General features: G+C 35.9%; 1 protein-coding gene across 1 annotated transcript; it reads right to left on the reverse strand.

The window, feature by feature from the left end:
* Positions 1–812: 812 nt before the first annotated feature.
* LOC129778252 (uncharacterized) lies at positions 813–13,192 on the reverse strand. Its single transcript, XM_055785032.1, has 8 exons — positions 13,039–13,192; positions 12,816–12,986; positions 12,060–12,739; positions 11,230–11,998; positions 8,814–9,330; positions 1,417–1,676; positions 1,157–1,356; positions 813–1,094 (listed from the first exon to the last, which is right to left on the reverse strand). Exons 1-8 carry the CDS (start codon positions 13,084–13,086, stop codon positions 1,001–1,003), a joined length of 2,739 nt encoding a protein of 912 aa, XP_055641007.1. The 5' UTR covers positions 13,087–13,192; the 3' UTR covers positions 813–1,000.
* Between the last annotated feature and the right edge of the window lie 4,048 nt (positions 13,193–17,240).

Genomic DNA, 17,240 nt, shown 5'->3' on the forward strand with positions numbered 1-17,240 from the left:
TGTCGGTATAAATAGGTATACCACATATGTATATCAGAAAAATTGGAAGTGAGAGACCAATATAATTTATAATATTGATCAATACATAAATTCAGAAAAAGTCATAACATCATTAAAACATATAGAAATAAACAAATCAACAAATCAATAATCAAATCAACAAATCATATAACCGGTCATTTCGACCGGTTGGTAGTTCTGGTGTTAAAGAACTGACCATGTACATTTTCTTTATTGGCCCAAAAAAATACCTGTGCGAAATTTCAGCTCAATCTGATTTAGGGATGACTCAAAGCACTCAAACTTTTAATTTTTTGGTCACCATTCATATGTATTGAGCCAATTCTAATTGAAAAGTAACAAAGGAGGGAAGAGAGAGATATGTCAAACCGTCGAAGAAACATTTCTCGTACCCAAAAATCCTCACATGTCAAACACGGCTCCATTTGCGTGATTAGTTCTCGAGTTACGTCAAAATTTGTATTTCATTTGTATGTCAGCCGTACTTCGAGAGGGCGAAATCGTTTACGTGCTTACAATCGTCAGGGGATTGGGAGGATTGTTAGTAATATATTATTGACCCAAGAAGTCGCCTCTGTCAGAAACGGAAACCCAAAAATTGAATATATTTCACTCTGGCGAGGAGCGTATTTGGGTGATCTCAAAGAAAATCGAGACAACCGCCCTATTTTCGATATTCTGAAGCAATGAACAATGAACAAGATAAGTTATTTTTTATCTTTTTTTTTATAGATATAGTAGATTTTCAATCTCATCTATTCAAACTGAGAAAACTAGTCTATTATTGATTATAATAGTGTGAGTGTTTGAATACAAATTTAACTCATTCAAGTAAGGAAAAAAACAAGAATATGCACACAAAGGTTCAAATATATGAATTTAGAATCAATCTGCTCAATCTACACTCGGCTGTTGTAAACTTGAGCAAATGAAACATTCTAACTACAAGGTTAGCTAGAAAATAAGCTAGAAACGATCGCTATTTTTTCAGATGCTTTAAGAATCGGTTTATAACTTTCCGATCTGATTCCGCAATCGTGGCATAATTGGGATGTTCGAGCAACGAGTTGCCTCTGTAATTAAAAGTTATTCAATAGCAAGTACACTACAGGATTCAACCTATCTCCATACTCACATCTTCAAACGATCATCCATCTCGATCAGGGGCATCATTGGCTCGATTAATTTGAGCATTCGTATTGGATCCGCGGGATCCTCCGTATCCAGTACCATACCCATCATATGATCCAGCACTTTCTCAAACACACAAGCGATACTGTTGGCAGATTCGGGCAACTTGGTCGTGGCAAATGTTTGGAATTTTTTGAAGAAGTTCTGTAATTATATAGAATGTGTCATTTTGGGGAAATGATGGGATATCCAAGGGTATCTCACCTTAACACTTGTTTCCGATTTATAATCCAGCAATAGCTGGAATGCGGCCCAACATACAACCTCATTGAACTGATTCTGGTCGGTTTGATGCAGAACCGTCATCAGTTGTTCTATTTGTTGCTCAAACTGGCTGTCAATCGAATAATTTGCCACAATATAGTACGTATCAGTAATCCGGGGCAGTGACTTATGCAGCAAGTACAGATCAATATACTTTGCAAACATAGCTCTCTGCTTCGAAATGGGTGCATCATTATGATCTGGAACACGCAAAATAAATGATTTTATCTTTATTGATACGTATTCGGAGTTCAAAAAGATTAAAAAGCACCGAGAGAATCTTGCCACTACTATTTTCATCCTGTCTAAAATCAAATCTAAGAAAATATTGTGGCTTGGGAAAACCATCATGAATCGAAGCGGCCCAACCGCCAAATTGACGCAATCCGAGTCGACCGCCGACCCGCCGTCGGAAGCAGCGGGAACCGTTCTAGTGGTTATTACCTCGAAAATATAAAAAACAATCACTTATTTTCTTGGTGAAGGAACGAACTTACAGTGCATATGAAGCGAGCTGGAGTGTCCTGTAGAAGTGGCTGTTGTTTTAATTTATATTGGTGTCAACGGTTTGGAGTTATTCTAGAATTCTAGTTATTTCTAGATCAGTGTATCTGTTCGATTCTCAAAGTATTTTTCCGCGATATTTTGTCATTTTGGATGTCTATATCTTCTGGTGTTCAGTCTCTCATTTATATTTTACCTTAATGCCGCTTTCTTTTTTAGTCTATTTCACTGTTGATTATTAGTACTGCATCTTTGTTCTGCGACCTAGCAGATGGACCTGATTCTGCATTCCTCTTTTTTTTTAATCCTGACCATGAATCGTCCATTCTAATGTGATCTTCTGGATTTATGTTTAGATCTTGCTTGGATTTTGCGTTTTCGAAAAACTTTGATTCATTCCATCTTCTGAAATTCGACGACGGAATCTCATTCATTTTGCATCAATTAGCCTATCAGCTAATTGAAGCGATTTTCAGTCTGCAGTATGTTTGTACTTGCAGGAAAAAAGAGCGGATTTCGGCCAATGTTCGATTTTTCGAACATTCATTTCCCGGAAAATGAAGAAAAAAATTCTTGAACATTGGGGTTTCTTTAGCATCTACAATCAAAATTATGCCAATAGCTTTCGTTAAAAACAATTTTTTTACGGCTTGGTCGTTAATGGGTTAATCGGGGGCGAATATTTCGGCCACCATAACGCATATCCCGTATCTTTGATTTAACCCTTTCACTACGAGCTACGAGCGTAGTCTATAGACGACATCCGCGTGATGAGCTGTGTGTACGAGCGTCGTATATAGACGACATCAGATTGATACTGCACATCGATCACACCAGCGCGATATGCATACTTTTCGGCGCAATACTCCGTTCAGTGGTAGCACTCCGACGAAACACATTACCGTATTGAAAAGGTTAATCTCCCTTAAAAGTTATTCACTTTTTCTCCATGATATTCCGGAATGTCCTGGAACCCATCCAAATTTCGACCCAAAATCCATATCGACTCTATTTCTATAATAGGATACTAAATATGTGCAATTGCAACACATGAAATTCGAGCTCGGTAGGACGGTAACGGTATTGAATTAAAGAGACTTTAAACTCAGAGAGTTCATTCGTCTCTTCTCAGTAGGAGATTATCTCGATTTACAAAATACGAAATTTTACTCGGTGTGATAGCGATAGTGAATGTATCGACTTCTCGATTCGATTTATATAATAGGGTCCATAAGCGTTTCTGAAACGTTTCTCTAGGAAAAATATCAGGGACGCAAACCAAAACAAAATAATCCTCTGAAGATATGCAACAAGCAAACCAAATAACTTGAAAAATCTGACAGCTGCATCGATAGTTATCACTCGGTCAATGCTGTCGACTTGCTCGGTATCTATAATCAGGTGTATGGCACGATTATCGCTATCTCACTCTACCTACCGTCATCGCATATCTCACTAACCCTCTGCTGTAAAAGTTCATCATCGACATCACGATATGTCAGATGGTGGTAAATTGGTAATTCGCAATGGTGTCGACTTCAATTAGGGCCATAATTTGGGCCTGATTCTCGAATACACTTCACGGTGGAAACGAAATAAACGGCACGCCATCGAACTACGTTTTACGGGTTAGTGAAGTGTCAAAGATAATGATGAGTTTTCAGGCAGAATGAGCACTTTTCAAATAAAAAATCATAAATGAAAATTAACTTTTTCATATCAAACTGGTATTCAATGTGAGTGGAAAACTTTGTTTTCCTCATGTGATATAATAATCTCATACAAAAATTTCATCTGAAGATAATTTGTTGTTATAATGATAAATTTAGTGGGAAACCAATCTCGTATCCAGATGTCGACACCGTACCGTTGTCATCGCGAATACGTTTCATTCGGTTTCCACCGTGAAGTGTATTCGTAGTGTATTCGAGAATCAGGCCCTTTGTGTCCCAAATTCGTTAGCGTAATCTCTATCAGATTAGAACACACGAAACCGGTTTTTAAATTTTAAAATTTGAATGAAAATGTTCACATCATGCTATTTAATTACTTGAAACACGTATTTCTGACGTTCATTCAACCGTATGGCTATACAATTCCAAAATTGTTGCTGTATTTTTTCATTATAATATAAAATTGTCTTCATGAACAATTTTCGTATGAGACTTTTTCACCAACTGCAAATAAAAATGTTTTTAATTCAAATAGAATACTAATTTGATATGAAAAAGCTAATTTTCATTTATAATTTTAATTTTGAAAACGTTCTTTCCGACTGAAAACCAGCTATTCGTTGACGCTCCCCTAAACTAGTAAACGAAGCACAATGCCGCCAACGCGGATCGCTGTTTTGAAGAAAATAAATACTATTGACGTTTAAGATGTTGGCACCAAAAACATGGCGGGTGTCATACAGCTGTCTATAATAGTAAAATACAGCTAACGAGCAAAATTCTTATCGACTTAATTTCTGTAATAGGGTCCACTGTGTGCATTTTTGAACAAATCGAAAATATATTTTGGTCTCTGGATTTCACATTTATTAGACTCATGAACCACTAGTAGAAAACATGCGGTTCGGTTCAGGCTACCCTAGATAGTGGTAAATCATACTTTAAACAACCACTTTCATTTGTAGCTAATCATTATTTACCAACTGTATATTATTTAGAAAAAAAAAATAGAATAGGGGAAAGGGGGGCACATTCGGATACTTTTTTTCTTTATTTTTAGTATTTTTTGTAAACTTAAAAAAATCTGAATTCATCCTGGTTGTTGTTTGGACAGCAAAGTATCATATGAGTGTGTTAGAGGTGTGCGTTGATGCAATTACGAATGGTTCATTAAAATTTTTGAAAATTGCCTTTTTGTCCGAATGTGTCCCATGTGTGGGGCAGTTTCGGACAGTCCTGGGGCACTTCCGGACAACGAAAAAAAAACTTAACTAGCTAAATGAAAATGTTTTGTTTATCAACCATTTCTTCCGTTTCCTCTTATTTTTAGTATTTTCTGCATTCTTCTGTTTATCAGTATTTGTCTGAACGGAATCTGCTTGCTATGGAGAGTCAGTCAAAATTCGTGATTTTCCCGTCTTTCGTTCTCGAGTGATGGTTTTCCGCGGTGAAGCTTCTGGAAAAGGTTTAATATTTTCCGGAGACAAAGATGGCAAAGTAAATCTTTCTGTGCTGTAGACGCAATGTTTTGCAACATTGTTGTATGATGAAACAATTGCTACTTCCGCTCCAGTAGGTGAAATCATTTGAGCATTAAAAATCCTTTTCCGAAAAAAACGTTTCTTGAGAATGGATGGCAACCTGTCATTTTCGTTCCAGCTAGGTTATTACATGGACTGAAAGAAGCATTATAAGCCGGTGCATCTATGCCTGCAATGTCGTGTATAGAAATAGCTTTTCGAAGATGATTCAGTAGCCAGTCGTTCTAGGAAACCGAGAGCTTTTGCTCGAAAAGGCTCATAACTGAAACATCCTGCGGTTGTAAGCGATGTTTGCAATGAGGTGGCAAAGGATACATGAATTATGATATATTCTCGGCAATATTTAATTGTTTCCAAAGTGCAATGGCTTTTGTGATTGTCGAGCAGTAGCAAAATTGATTCGTTTACACTGCTTTTTACTTCTTTTTTCAAATATTCCAGAACATTGAGAAACAATTTTTCCGTCATTCAACCGCTTAGTTAGGCAATTGGCAGGGCCACCTGATATTTATTAGTAAACAACAATCAAACACAAATTTGATGAGGTATTAAACAATGTCCGAATGTGCCCCACCACCATCCAAGTCATAATTTTATCTAATAAATAGACCTCTGTTTTACCGTTGTATGCACGTTTTTCATTTCATATTAGTTACTAATAGCGAATTGTTTTTGTTCAGTTTCAACCCCAGTGCCCATTAACTGCTGTCAAAACGTTTTTTTATTCACTCAGTTTCGCACTCAGTGTCGCACTAGGTTCGCCCGAAAGCTGTTAGTTTCCCACTGAGATGTTTCACGGGTTGGCACTCGGGTTCACCAATGCAACTATACTAAACTGTCAAGTTCCGAGTATTGTTTTGGAAAATCTAAACATAAAGACTATGAAAATGGAAAACCTGGTGCTTTTGCTTTTGTATTATTGGAATCGTAATCCAATTCGGATTCTGATTTTGAAGAGTATATTCGAGTAGACGGCATTAAGCTACGTGTGCTTTCATTGGGAGGCGAAAAAAAATATGGATATTCAAGTGGAATAAACATGCTTTCAAAATCAAAATTATGAATGAAAATTTACTTTAAATTATCGAATACTTATTTTATGTGATGAAATAAGAGGTTTCTTTTCTGAAATTGCTAAAACATATTGAACGAAAACTTTGCCTGAAGATATATTATTAACACTCCTATACTCGCGCATTGGTCTGTCAGACCGAGAAATCAATAACTCGTTCATTTCTCAGGAAATATCAACACTACGACTTTGCGATTCTCTCTAGCTTCGTTATTCGTCGTTCGTCATCGTTTAGCGTATCGCATGTGTTGGTACAAAGGGGACGTGTACCACTTTTTTAACACTTTCGGTCTGACACACCGACGCGAGTATAGGAGTAACTTTTTTGGACAAGTGCCTTTTTCATATTCTATAATATTGTTGAATGAAATAAATAAAATAATGTTAGTGGCGTGGAATATTTATTGAATATAATGCATAAGATCATTACAGGACTATTCTTATTTGATTTCAGTCCCTTTTGTAACTGGATTGAACGTATCCATATTTTAACTATTCGTCGATATATTCGTCGTTAGATTCATACGTTCAAAAGCAAAATATAAATGTTCGACTTTCGTATAGTTATTCGCTAAATATAATGGTCATACATATACACACTTGTGAAAAAACTTCACTTCTGGAAGAATTGTAAACAGTAAACTATAAACTGATCGGTAGCTTATGATAATTTTTAACCGTTACAGTTCCGGTGATATTTTTCAATAATGAACAATATCGACAAGAAAACAAGAAAAAGAAAAGCATGTTCCTAGAAATTCTTTTATATTATCTCTTTGCGCCTCATCTAAAAAAAGGCATTGATTCTTAGTTTACCAAGAAAACAGAAACAAAGAATATTAGAAATATGCTAACTTTATATTCCAGAACCTTTATCATCTGGTAATTATCTAGAAGGTCGTTATACATTCTTCTCTTCGATAAAAGACCCGAAAACACGCAACAACTGCATAAAATCTGAAAAAATATGTTTGTTTCGAGCATTCAGTTATGCTATGTTCTGATTTTTACTCCAATGATACCACAATCGATTGATACGTTTTTATGTTATTTTATAGCTCTTTATACTTTCATGAATTATATTCAGTTGCTTACTTTTAATTAATAACAGTGAAAATTTTGAAATTCGTTTTTTGTGTTGGAGTATCATAAATTACTCTATTTTGAGGAGGCTGACTATTAAAACATAATAAAGACGAAGAAAACATATTTTTTGGAGTTTTTTAATTCAATCATACCCTCTTCTTCAAATAAACGTCAATAAAGCCTGAAAAATACACAATGGCAACATAACAGAGAAGCTCAATTTCCGGTCTGTGACACCGTGCGCGAGTATACGTGTTATGATTTTGCACGCGAGTACAGGAGGGTTAAATATGTGTGAAACAAACAAGGAATGTATCGACAAATGGTTAAGTGAGTGTCAGGACTACATGTGTTAGGTAATCAAACAATATGAAGTAGAAATTTGCATTCACTTTTATATTTTTACCCTTCTGATCTGATAGAGAAAAAAATACCTCCCAAGCACTAATATCGCCACCAGACGTCGACACTGCACATTTGTTATCGCATATATAAACAAAACAGACTATATAACGCACACGAACAAATCGCCGCATTCGTGAACCTGAAAACGTTTTTTTAGGTACTTTCGTATTAGCGTCACCGGAGCCGAGATACAATAGACAGCAATTTTATAAAAATATAGATGATATATTTCAAAGCAAAAGCGTCTCCTATGTTTCAAACTAACCGATCGATGGAACACAGGTTTGTTCGCGAAAGGCCGTCGCTTCCGACAAAAAAATGACAAAAGCTTCATACAACAAGGCAACAACAATACAAATAATATTTGAATGCCATTGCGAACAATAAAAATGTTATCTATTGTATTTCGGCTCCGGTGACGCTAATACGAAAAAAAATTTTTATTACAGAGTCAGTGTGGCACTAACTCAGTTTTAAAAACGAATTCGCTACACTGAGAGAAATAATTAGTAAATATAACGAATTTTTTGGTAAATACTACCAATCTATAGTCATTCTCGACCGTACTAATAAACACATATGTCAAGCAGAACCATGATTCGGAAGCCCAATATCGGCTACATTTTCTCGCCGAAAATACACGTATCAGAATTATATCCTTATTATACCTCCGTATTGCCTTATGGGAACAATGAAAATGGTTAATACGCGCTTTTCTCACCAATTTTCAGATATGACAATATCCAAGCTTACTAATGTTATCGAGTAAAATATACTAATCTCTGGTAGGGATGCGGGTTTGTTGACAATATGTACAAAAAATTTGTACATTCTACTAATTTTGCATTACCAAATGTTCTTAGTAGTTTTCGACCGAGGATTTTTCTAATGGTATATATGACAGCTGTTGGTGGAAGGGCTCCCAACTTACTGAAATTTCTAATTTGGTTGAAAATTGTACCACTTGTTTTCTAAAAACCTTGTTCGAAACTGTTCTCCTTTTCCCTATACTTTTTTCAGGAACGTTCAAGATGATAGCACATAACATATACTTACCATACACCTTAGAAAAAAGACAGTTGAGCAGAAACTTCGCCATCATTTCCAGCACCAATGGTTTCACTGGATAACTTACATCATGTAGTTCGCTGATGTTTGAATTTGCAACTGCAGTCTGCGTCACTACGAGCATATCGCAAAGACTGATGAACATATGAACGCTATTATCAAGCGGTTCGTCAAACATGCGAAGCTGTTTGATCAGAAAACATAGCAACTCCAATATACGTCCCTTCAGTCGTCGACCGGAATATGGATGTAGACAACTTGGTGAGCTTTCATCTGTATTGATCATCCGATCCTTGAATAAGGTGTATATGATACACTTGTAGAGACGACATAAAATGCCTTCCTGGGAACGGTTTAGCTTCATTCTGTCTAGTAGACGGAAGTCATTGACCAAAATCTTCGATATATTCGACAAATGCCTGCCCAGGTTGTTGTCCAGTTCTAGAAAAGCCGTCAGTCTGGTCAGACACACGACATATTTCTCCATCAATTCGGTATCTTTTCCCTGCAATATAAGTTTGTAAAATTTATTGATTGCGTCACATGAAATAGGGGAAACCGGGGCAAAAGTGCCATACGGGACAAGAGTGCCTTTCTGATTATTTTGCCTATTTCCATCTTTCACAATTATTTAACTACAGAACTTTGTTCTATACAGATACTGCATATATCTCACATATGATCAGCCAGAACCTTAAATATTTATTTATTGGAAAACAGATCTCGCGTAACTTTTGAAAAGGTCCTATGTAACAAATGTAAACAAATCGAGTTAAAGGATGCACGCTATTAGTTTTCAATCATTGAATGTATTACAAAAACAATCGTTCACGTATCTATCTTCTTTATCTTTTTGTCGCCGATATAAAAAATATCCAATGTACAGATTCGAATTTTAAGCACCCGGCTGTTACTTCGGACGCCACTTTCCTCCGACGGCCGAAACGTCCGAAGTATCAAAGCACTCAATACAACTCGCAGTCGTACTTCGGTCGTTTTGGGATTTGTTTCTTACAGGTGTTGTTATCGATTTCAGTGCAATTCAACGAGTGATAACAATAATAATCAGTCTTTCGAACGAAATGCTGATATTTGGATTGTTGTTTATTAGTTAGTTTCAAATTTTTATAGTGCAACGTAATATGTCCAATGTGCAAACGCGGGCAGTCAAAACGTCCAATGTAACATTTTTCGCTCCGAGGCTTCAACCTTAATCTCAAATCACGGAACAATAGTTACGATTGGTTTTACGGAGTTATTCTTGACAGCTAGTGGTGAAAACAGTGATAAAGATTGATATCTTTTAAGACAATTCGCGAAATAATGTTCGAGTCTTCAACTACGTTTTTCTCGAGTTGGCGAAAATGTTACATTGGACCTTTTCAAAAGTTACGCGAGAGATAAATACTAACTGAGCTTCTTACAACTGCAGTCTATATCAGAACGCACAGGCGCAAATTAACGATATACCCTCAGTTTCTATATGTTTGCATGACTTCACCCATAAATACAAATAGAATAATCATTTTCCTTCAACTTACTGTATGAACTAATTTAAATCGTACGCATTTATTTCAATAAAAAATAAATTTGTTATCTCTCAACTTCCGGGGCAAAAGGAGCCATTATTACCGGGGTAACAATGCCATAGTCGTAACCTCGAATTCGATCTGTCAAACGCAAATAGTGTAATCGTGGTTGTGTTTGTTGTGGTTATGGTTTGTAAATATGAACGACTTTCATTCCGAAACCAGTGGCAGATGGAAACTGGTTGTTGCCGTACATTCTGTAAATCATGGAGACGAGCTGCGGAGGAATATAGTTTGCCCAGAAGAACATTGGCCAAATATGTGCAGAAGTTAGGCCGTTTTAAAACTATGTTTTCTAAACAACAGGAGGAGTAACTCGTGAGTCACATCCTTAATATGCAGAAGTTATTTTATGGGCTGACAACACACGACATCCCGAACCTAGGGTATAAAATCGCAGAGTGAAATAATTTAGATTACTCTTTCAACAAAACATCCAAATTGGCCGGAGTAGATTGGCTTGCCGGTTTTCGTGAACGCCACCAGAACTTGAGTTTGCGTTCTTTGGAACCACCGTGAATTTCACAGTGCTTTTTTCATCAAAAATTATATTTTTATACACTTGCCCCGTCGAGGTGGCTTTCTTGCCCCGTACTGGAAAAATACAGGCCAAAAACATCATTTTTGTAAATGAAACATTTTCATAGTAAACATAACTTTTGAACAATTTGTTGCATAGCTACACCTAAATAGGAGTATAAATGAACAAACCGGCAAAAAAATGGAAAAAACATAACAAAAGAGCATTCAAAAACGCGTACTAGCTTAAGGTGGCACTCTTGCCCCGGGTTCCCCTACAGTTCTGTCCAACTTACGATGTTACGACTGGTTATCATTGTTCTAGTATCGCAGAGATCAGTCGTGTACTTGTTCAGCAGCTCAGACCATATTTGTTCTACGTCAATTACTATGTCCAAGTAACTGCGAATCACAATTAAACACTTATGGAGCGCATAAAACCCAGTTTTATTCTGCGCCATCATTTCGAGGGCACCAAACAGATCTTCATAGTACTGATCTACTTCAACGTTGCATTGTTGTAACCCTCTATGGTGCTTACCATGGGCTGATTGCAGCAACATGATGACGGCATGGTCGTGCGAAGCGCACTTACGTAGAGCACGAGGATAGTAATGCATGAAACTTTTCAGCAAACTATGTAAATAACAATAATCAGTATTTTCAGACTTTGATCCATTATCTGGATTCAAGTCACGCATCAACAAAGCGTAACACTGATTGATAATTTGTACAATAGCCATTATCTTAAAGAGATTATCTTCACGTGCAGTCTCTTCATTCAACAGGTTAAACAACATTTGCCAGTCGTCGAAGAATTTCATGATCCATAGATCTTCTATAAGCACTCTTAGTGCAGAGGGACTGTGCTCATATCGCTCATACAACATTAGGATATGTAAAAGAATTTCTTTGTTGTTTGATTGCTCATCCACATCTGATTGATACAAAGTGTATGCGTGGAAGTCAATTGCAAAACCCCGCACAACCTCATCCTCGCTGAACAGCTGTTGGCGGATTTTCTCTGTGATATGCTCCTCAAATATAGATCCGCCACAATTGCGTCTGGAATGAAAACATTACGCTTATATTACATTCCCCAGTTAATAAGGTCGTGATAAGCTACCGTTGTACAGAAACTATGACTTCCATTGCAATTCTCTCACTAGACTTGTACGTAAGCATAGCTTGAATAAATCTTTTCCCTAAGGTGTCGATAAAGAACTTTGCAACTGTTTCAACCACTTCTAGTGATTGTGTCTCCTGATTCAGCAGGCACTTAAGGCAGTTAGCTACCGCATGAAACACTTTGCTGTTCTTATGTTGCAAAAGAATTGTCAAAAGGTTTAAAACATTTTGTTCGGAAACATATATGGCCGGGTGATCCTCCAGCATATGACAAAGCAGGTCGGCAATTGTCGGCAACGTTGCAGCATAGCTGCACCCAGCTTCAATGTTTCGAACCAACAATTTGCTCATCTTGCGTACATAACAATCGCGTTTCAGCGCAATTTCAATTTCCTGTAAATCACCAGCCTCTTCTAACTGAACTCTATCCAAATTCTTTTCTAAGTGCTCCCGAACAACCGACAGGTTTACTAATATAGCAGTGCTAAGATAGCCGGATACTATTCTGCACTCATCGTTAGCTACTTCAGACAATCCCACAAGCAGCCGGGATAGTCTGTTCAACCAAATGTTGTTCTGCAGTAGCTCTTGGCGTTCTTGTGCGATCATCAGCTGAAGGAACTGGAATAGTTTTTTGAGATACGTAGGTGCGAAGAAATTCTTTGTCTCGTGGTAGTCCTGTAAGTAGAGTACGCGCATGACATTTTAACCTCGAAATATCAAAGGATTTATCTGCATATGTTGTGGGACTTACTGATTTCAAAATTTGCTCTCGAACAAATGTGCCTATATTGTTAATTTTTTCCAAATCTTGCTGCTCCAGAACATAATCATAACCGGTCATGTTTACACATAGCTGGAGTATTTCTAACGTCCCGCGTTCGGTATCATTCCTATAGATGTTTCGCCAAGTCAGGAATGTTTCCTGTTGAAATACGTTTTAGAGAAAAAAATATCATTACACTATATTTCCTTACCTTAATAGTCCGATCTTCCTGCAAGCTGGAAATTATGCCACCAGTCATGATTTTTTCTTTCAATATATTTTTTGCAGTTTTTAAATCGTGTTAAAAATTATTGTTTTTTAGTTTATTTCCACAAGAGCGCTCAATATATTTTCTAACAACAAGCTTCAAGACTATAAATAAAAACGAAAAGCGGGAAGCTCATTTCGGTTGCAATTTTTGACATTTACAAAGGTGCTTAGAACAAGATGTGTACAGAAATTGGGACAAATTGATCAGTAAAAGTGCGAGCACAGCAGTGGAACTCCATACAAATCACTAACTAAAATGTGTCCACATTTTTATCGCTTGTTTACGTGAAGAATATAATTTTTTCAGGCACACTTGATTTGAGAGTGTATCGATTTCTAGCTGTCCTGACGCAAGGTCTTTAATGAAGAATGAGTAGATGGGAAGGTTCATATAAACATGTTTATAATTACATAAGTTTATTCAAATATCAATATTGCCCTTATTTAACTATTCAGTGCAATTTTATCAAAATTTGAAAGAGAAATTAAAAAAGGAATTTTTTTTTCAATATTTTACTGAGATGGTTATGAAAAATCCATGATTACCCTTGCTTTATTATTGGCGCTTTTTAGTTGGAGTGCCTTTTAATTGGCGGTTCGCCAGTTGGAGCACGCGCCAATCAAAAAGCAATCCTCCGTCATAATTGTATGTCAGTTTTACTTATTGAAGGGTCTTTGCACGTTAAACTCAAAAAATGAAAGCATTGTATAAAAGTATTTAGTTTTGCATTATGTTTGACAAATTTATCCGTTTGAAAATATTTATTAATATATATATATATACATATATAAAGTGAATTATATCACATTCACTATTCAAGGGAGGTAATGATATTTTGTAGCATCAATCCAAATGCAGTAATCCTAATTATTATTATGGCCGCACTAAAAGACATGAAAAACAAAAAGAAAAACGCGAACTTTGAAATTTGTGAATGCCAAACTGATATAGTGGTTTTCAGATTTTCGTGAAAATTGGTAGCTTGTTTTCGTTATGGTAAAATATTGAACCTGTAATATTTTTTTTGGGTGATTCGATTTTGTTCACTTTTTCCCAAAAATGACATTTATCAAAAACTCATAACGTTTGAACCACTAAGCCGATTCAGATGATCGATACATTTGAAGTTAATTAGCTAGTCTTTTTTTTTGGAAAAATATCAAACTTGCAAGAAATTTGAATTTTGTTTTCGTAATTCTTTATAGTATCCGTTTTTATAGTTTACATGGTTTCGGCACCAACGGCGCTATATTTTTCTATATATTTTTTTTTGAAAACTGAAGATTTTTTTACACATTTACATTTTTTATTAAAAATTAGATATGTTCTTTTTTCTTTTTTGAGTTAAAATTTTTTAAACTTTACCGATAGTTCGGAATATTAATTTCTTCCCCTTTTTCCTATTCTCAAAAATTCATAACATTTGAACTGCTACAGCGATTCAGATGATCGATATATCAAATTAAAGCCTATAATTTTTTAGAAAAATATTGCAGTAGCGAAAAAAAAATTGGGAAATTATTGACTTAAATTAACAAAAAAATTATTGAACAAATTATTGGAAATTATTGACAAAATTAACTATGTCGATTATCTGAATCGGTTCAGTAGATCAAAAGTTTTCATCAAAAATTTTTGAAAAGCGTCATTTTTGGAAAATAGGAGAAAAATAATTTTTTGAACCATCAATTAAATTTGAAAAATTATAATTTAAAAACGAAGAAGAACACATTTTTGGATATGTTATCTAAAAAATCCTCAGCTTTTGAGAAAAAAATATAAAAATATATAGCGCCCGGAATGAAAACTATAAAGAACAATTACGATCAATAATTAAGAAAACAAAATTACTTTTTGTTGCAAGTATAGTATTTTTTCAAAAAAACCTAGCTAACTGGCCAATTTGATATGTCGATCATCTGAATCGGTTTAGTAGTTCAAAAGATATGAATTTAAAAAAAAAAATTTTAAAAAAGGGGAAAAACTAGATTTTTTGAACCACCCTAAAATGGAATGGAATCTAATATTTAACGATAAGGAACAAAACTACCAATTTACACGAAAATTTGAGAACCACTATGTCGGTTTGGCATGGAAGATATATAATACTAAAAAAATATTTTTGGTTAATTTCACCTGCAACTAAAAAGCTGATTACTAGAAACTAATTGACGTTAACGTTTCATTGCCTTGTAAATTCTGGATACAATACCAACAGAGGGTATTTAAAAAAATAAAAATGGCTTTTTACGGGGCGTGTTCGAAACTGAAAAAAAAGAAATTAATTCAGAAATCATATTTTTATGTTGTTTTTTAAGCGTACATACATCATTTAGTCGTATAATTATTGTATCATTCATTTTATTCCGATGAGAATGCTTTAAAATATTTCAACTGATGCTCTTACCACATGTTAATTTTTTTATTCAATGTTCAGTTTCTATGGCGAAGCTTCATTCGTAAATTACACATTTGTCATCATTGGTGGAATACGACCATAAATGTTGTTCTGAATAGCACAGCAAGTTATGATTACAATACATATGGGTTTATTTTGATAATGCATTATACATAAACCGATAAAAATGCATTATAATATTAGTCCACAGCGTTTCAACGCCTATATGTATATTTTACTCAATTTTCAGTTCGTAATTTCTATCCCATTCGCCGTGTTTATCATGATGATGCTAACATTAATAACCAAAGCGGTATAATAAGGTGGAACTTTATGTCAGAACTGCTGTTCAGCCATTACTTGAGTTCGAATTGACAGCGGCCAAACGAACGACTAGAGTTTTCCGAGAAAGAGGATAACAAATGGCATGCAATGAGGAGTGCATGCCGCTATGTGTTTGCTGCGCATAAATGTTGGTTTTGTTTACGCTGTTGGCATCATTGTAGTGTTTCGGTGACTGCTGCAAGTTATTGTCTGCATTGCTGTTCTACGGGACGTGAGGGTTGTTGCCGTTGCTGCTGGGATTGGAAACTCAGCGATTGTGGGAGCTTTGCTAGTGGGTATATAAAAGAGGTGGCTCTTAATAACCGGTGGGCTTGTGCCGTATTGATTTAGCTGAAGACTTGCCTGATCGTTCGGGTTGTGAGACACAACAGCTAATTCGATTGAAACCAGCCCAGCGTAGGTATATGTTGGTGGGGACCGCTATGTAGCATAAAGATTTGATCTACTTTGTTTATAAACAAAAAAAGCCGCTGTCATTTTTCATCCCCTCTCGCATCATCCATGCTTTATCCTCATACTGTCGAAAACGAACCACCTGTCAATTCCAGCTCCTTGTTAATAACATTATATACGAACCTCCCACCTTATATATGATGTCTCCCACCCTTTTAGAGACATCTCAACAATATGTTCAATTTTTAGAGCGTAAACCATCTGTCAATTTTTTCACTGTTTACATTTTCTTGCCACAAATCGTTGCCACTTTCTTTCTCTCAAGTTCCACTTCTCTTCTCTGGTGCGAGCCTTCTTATGATCTATGGCTATAGAGGCTTGATTCATGCGAAAATGGATATAAGTTGGTGAGCATCTGGGTCATGCGGACTCAAGTGCATTTTGCTTGAAAAAAGATTATATTGGATTACAAGAGGATCGTTCAAAAAATAAGTTTCAGTGCCTCAGAAATCGTGGAAAAATAAAGTTAGGACAAAAAACAAGGTGATTTTCGTAATCTACGTTTTACGTGTTCGAGCATCCTCCTTACTCCCCAGACCTCGCCTCTAGCGACTATCACTTGTTCCCGGTAATGAAACAGGCGTTTGGCGGTCAACGATTCGATAACACTGGAGAAATTCGTGACAGTCTGTCATATATAAACCATGTTCTGAATTGCCATACCTTTTACTAGTGCTAACCTTGACATTCTAGAAGCTTCTCTTCCCGCGCACGTAGTTTTTCATAGAGATGGGCAAAACGGTTCACTTTAATGATCCGTTCAGTGACCAACCGTTCACTTAAGTGAACTAGTTCTTTTGAACAGTTCACTCACTATTCCGTACATTAGAGGGAGATGCCAGAGCAAGTATAAAAGGTGTGAGATGTAACGGCCTAACCTAGTACCATAGACACGCCTAGCCTCTGATCATACTGCCATTATTTGTTATAGACAAGGTCGTACTAA

The sequence above is a fragment of the Toxorhynchites rutilus genome, chromosome 3 (genome assembly GCF_029784135.1).
Source record: "Toxorhynchites rutilus septentrionalis strain SRP chromosome 3, ASM2978413v1, whole genome shotgun sequence".
NCBI classification, from domain to species: Eukaryota; Metazoa; Arthropoda; class Insecta; order Diptera; family Culicidae; genus Toxorhynchites; species Toxorhynchites rutilus.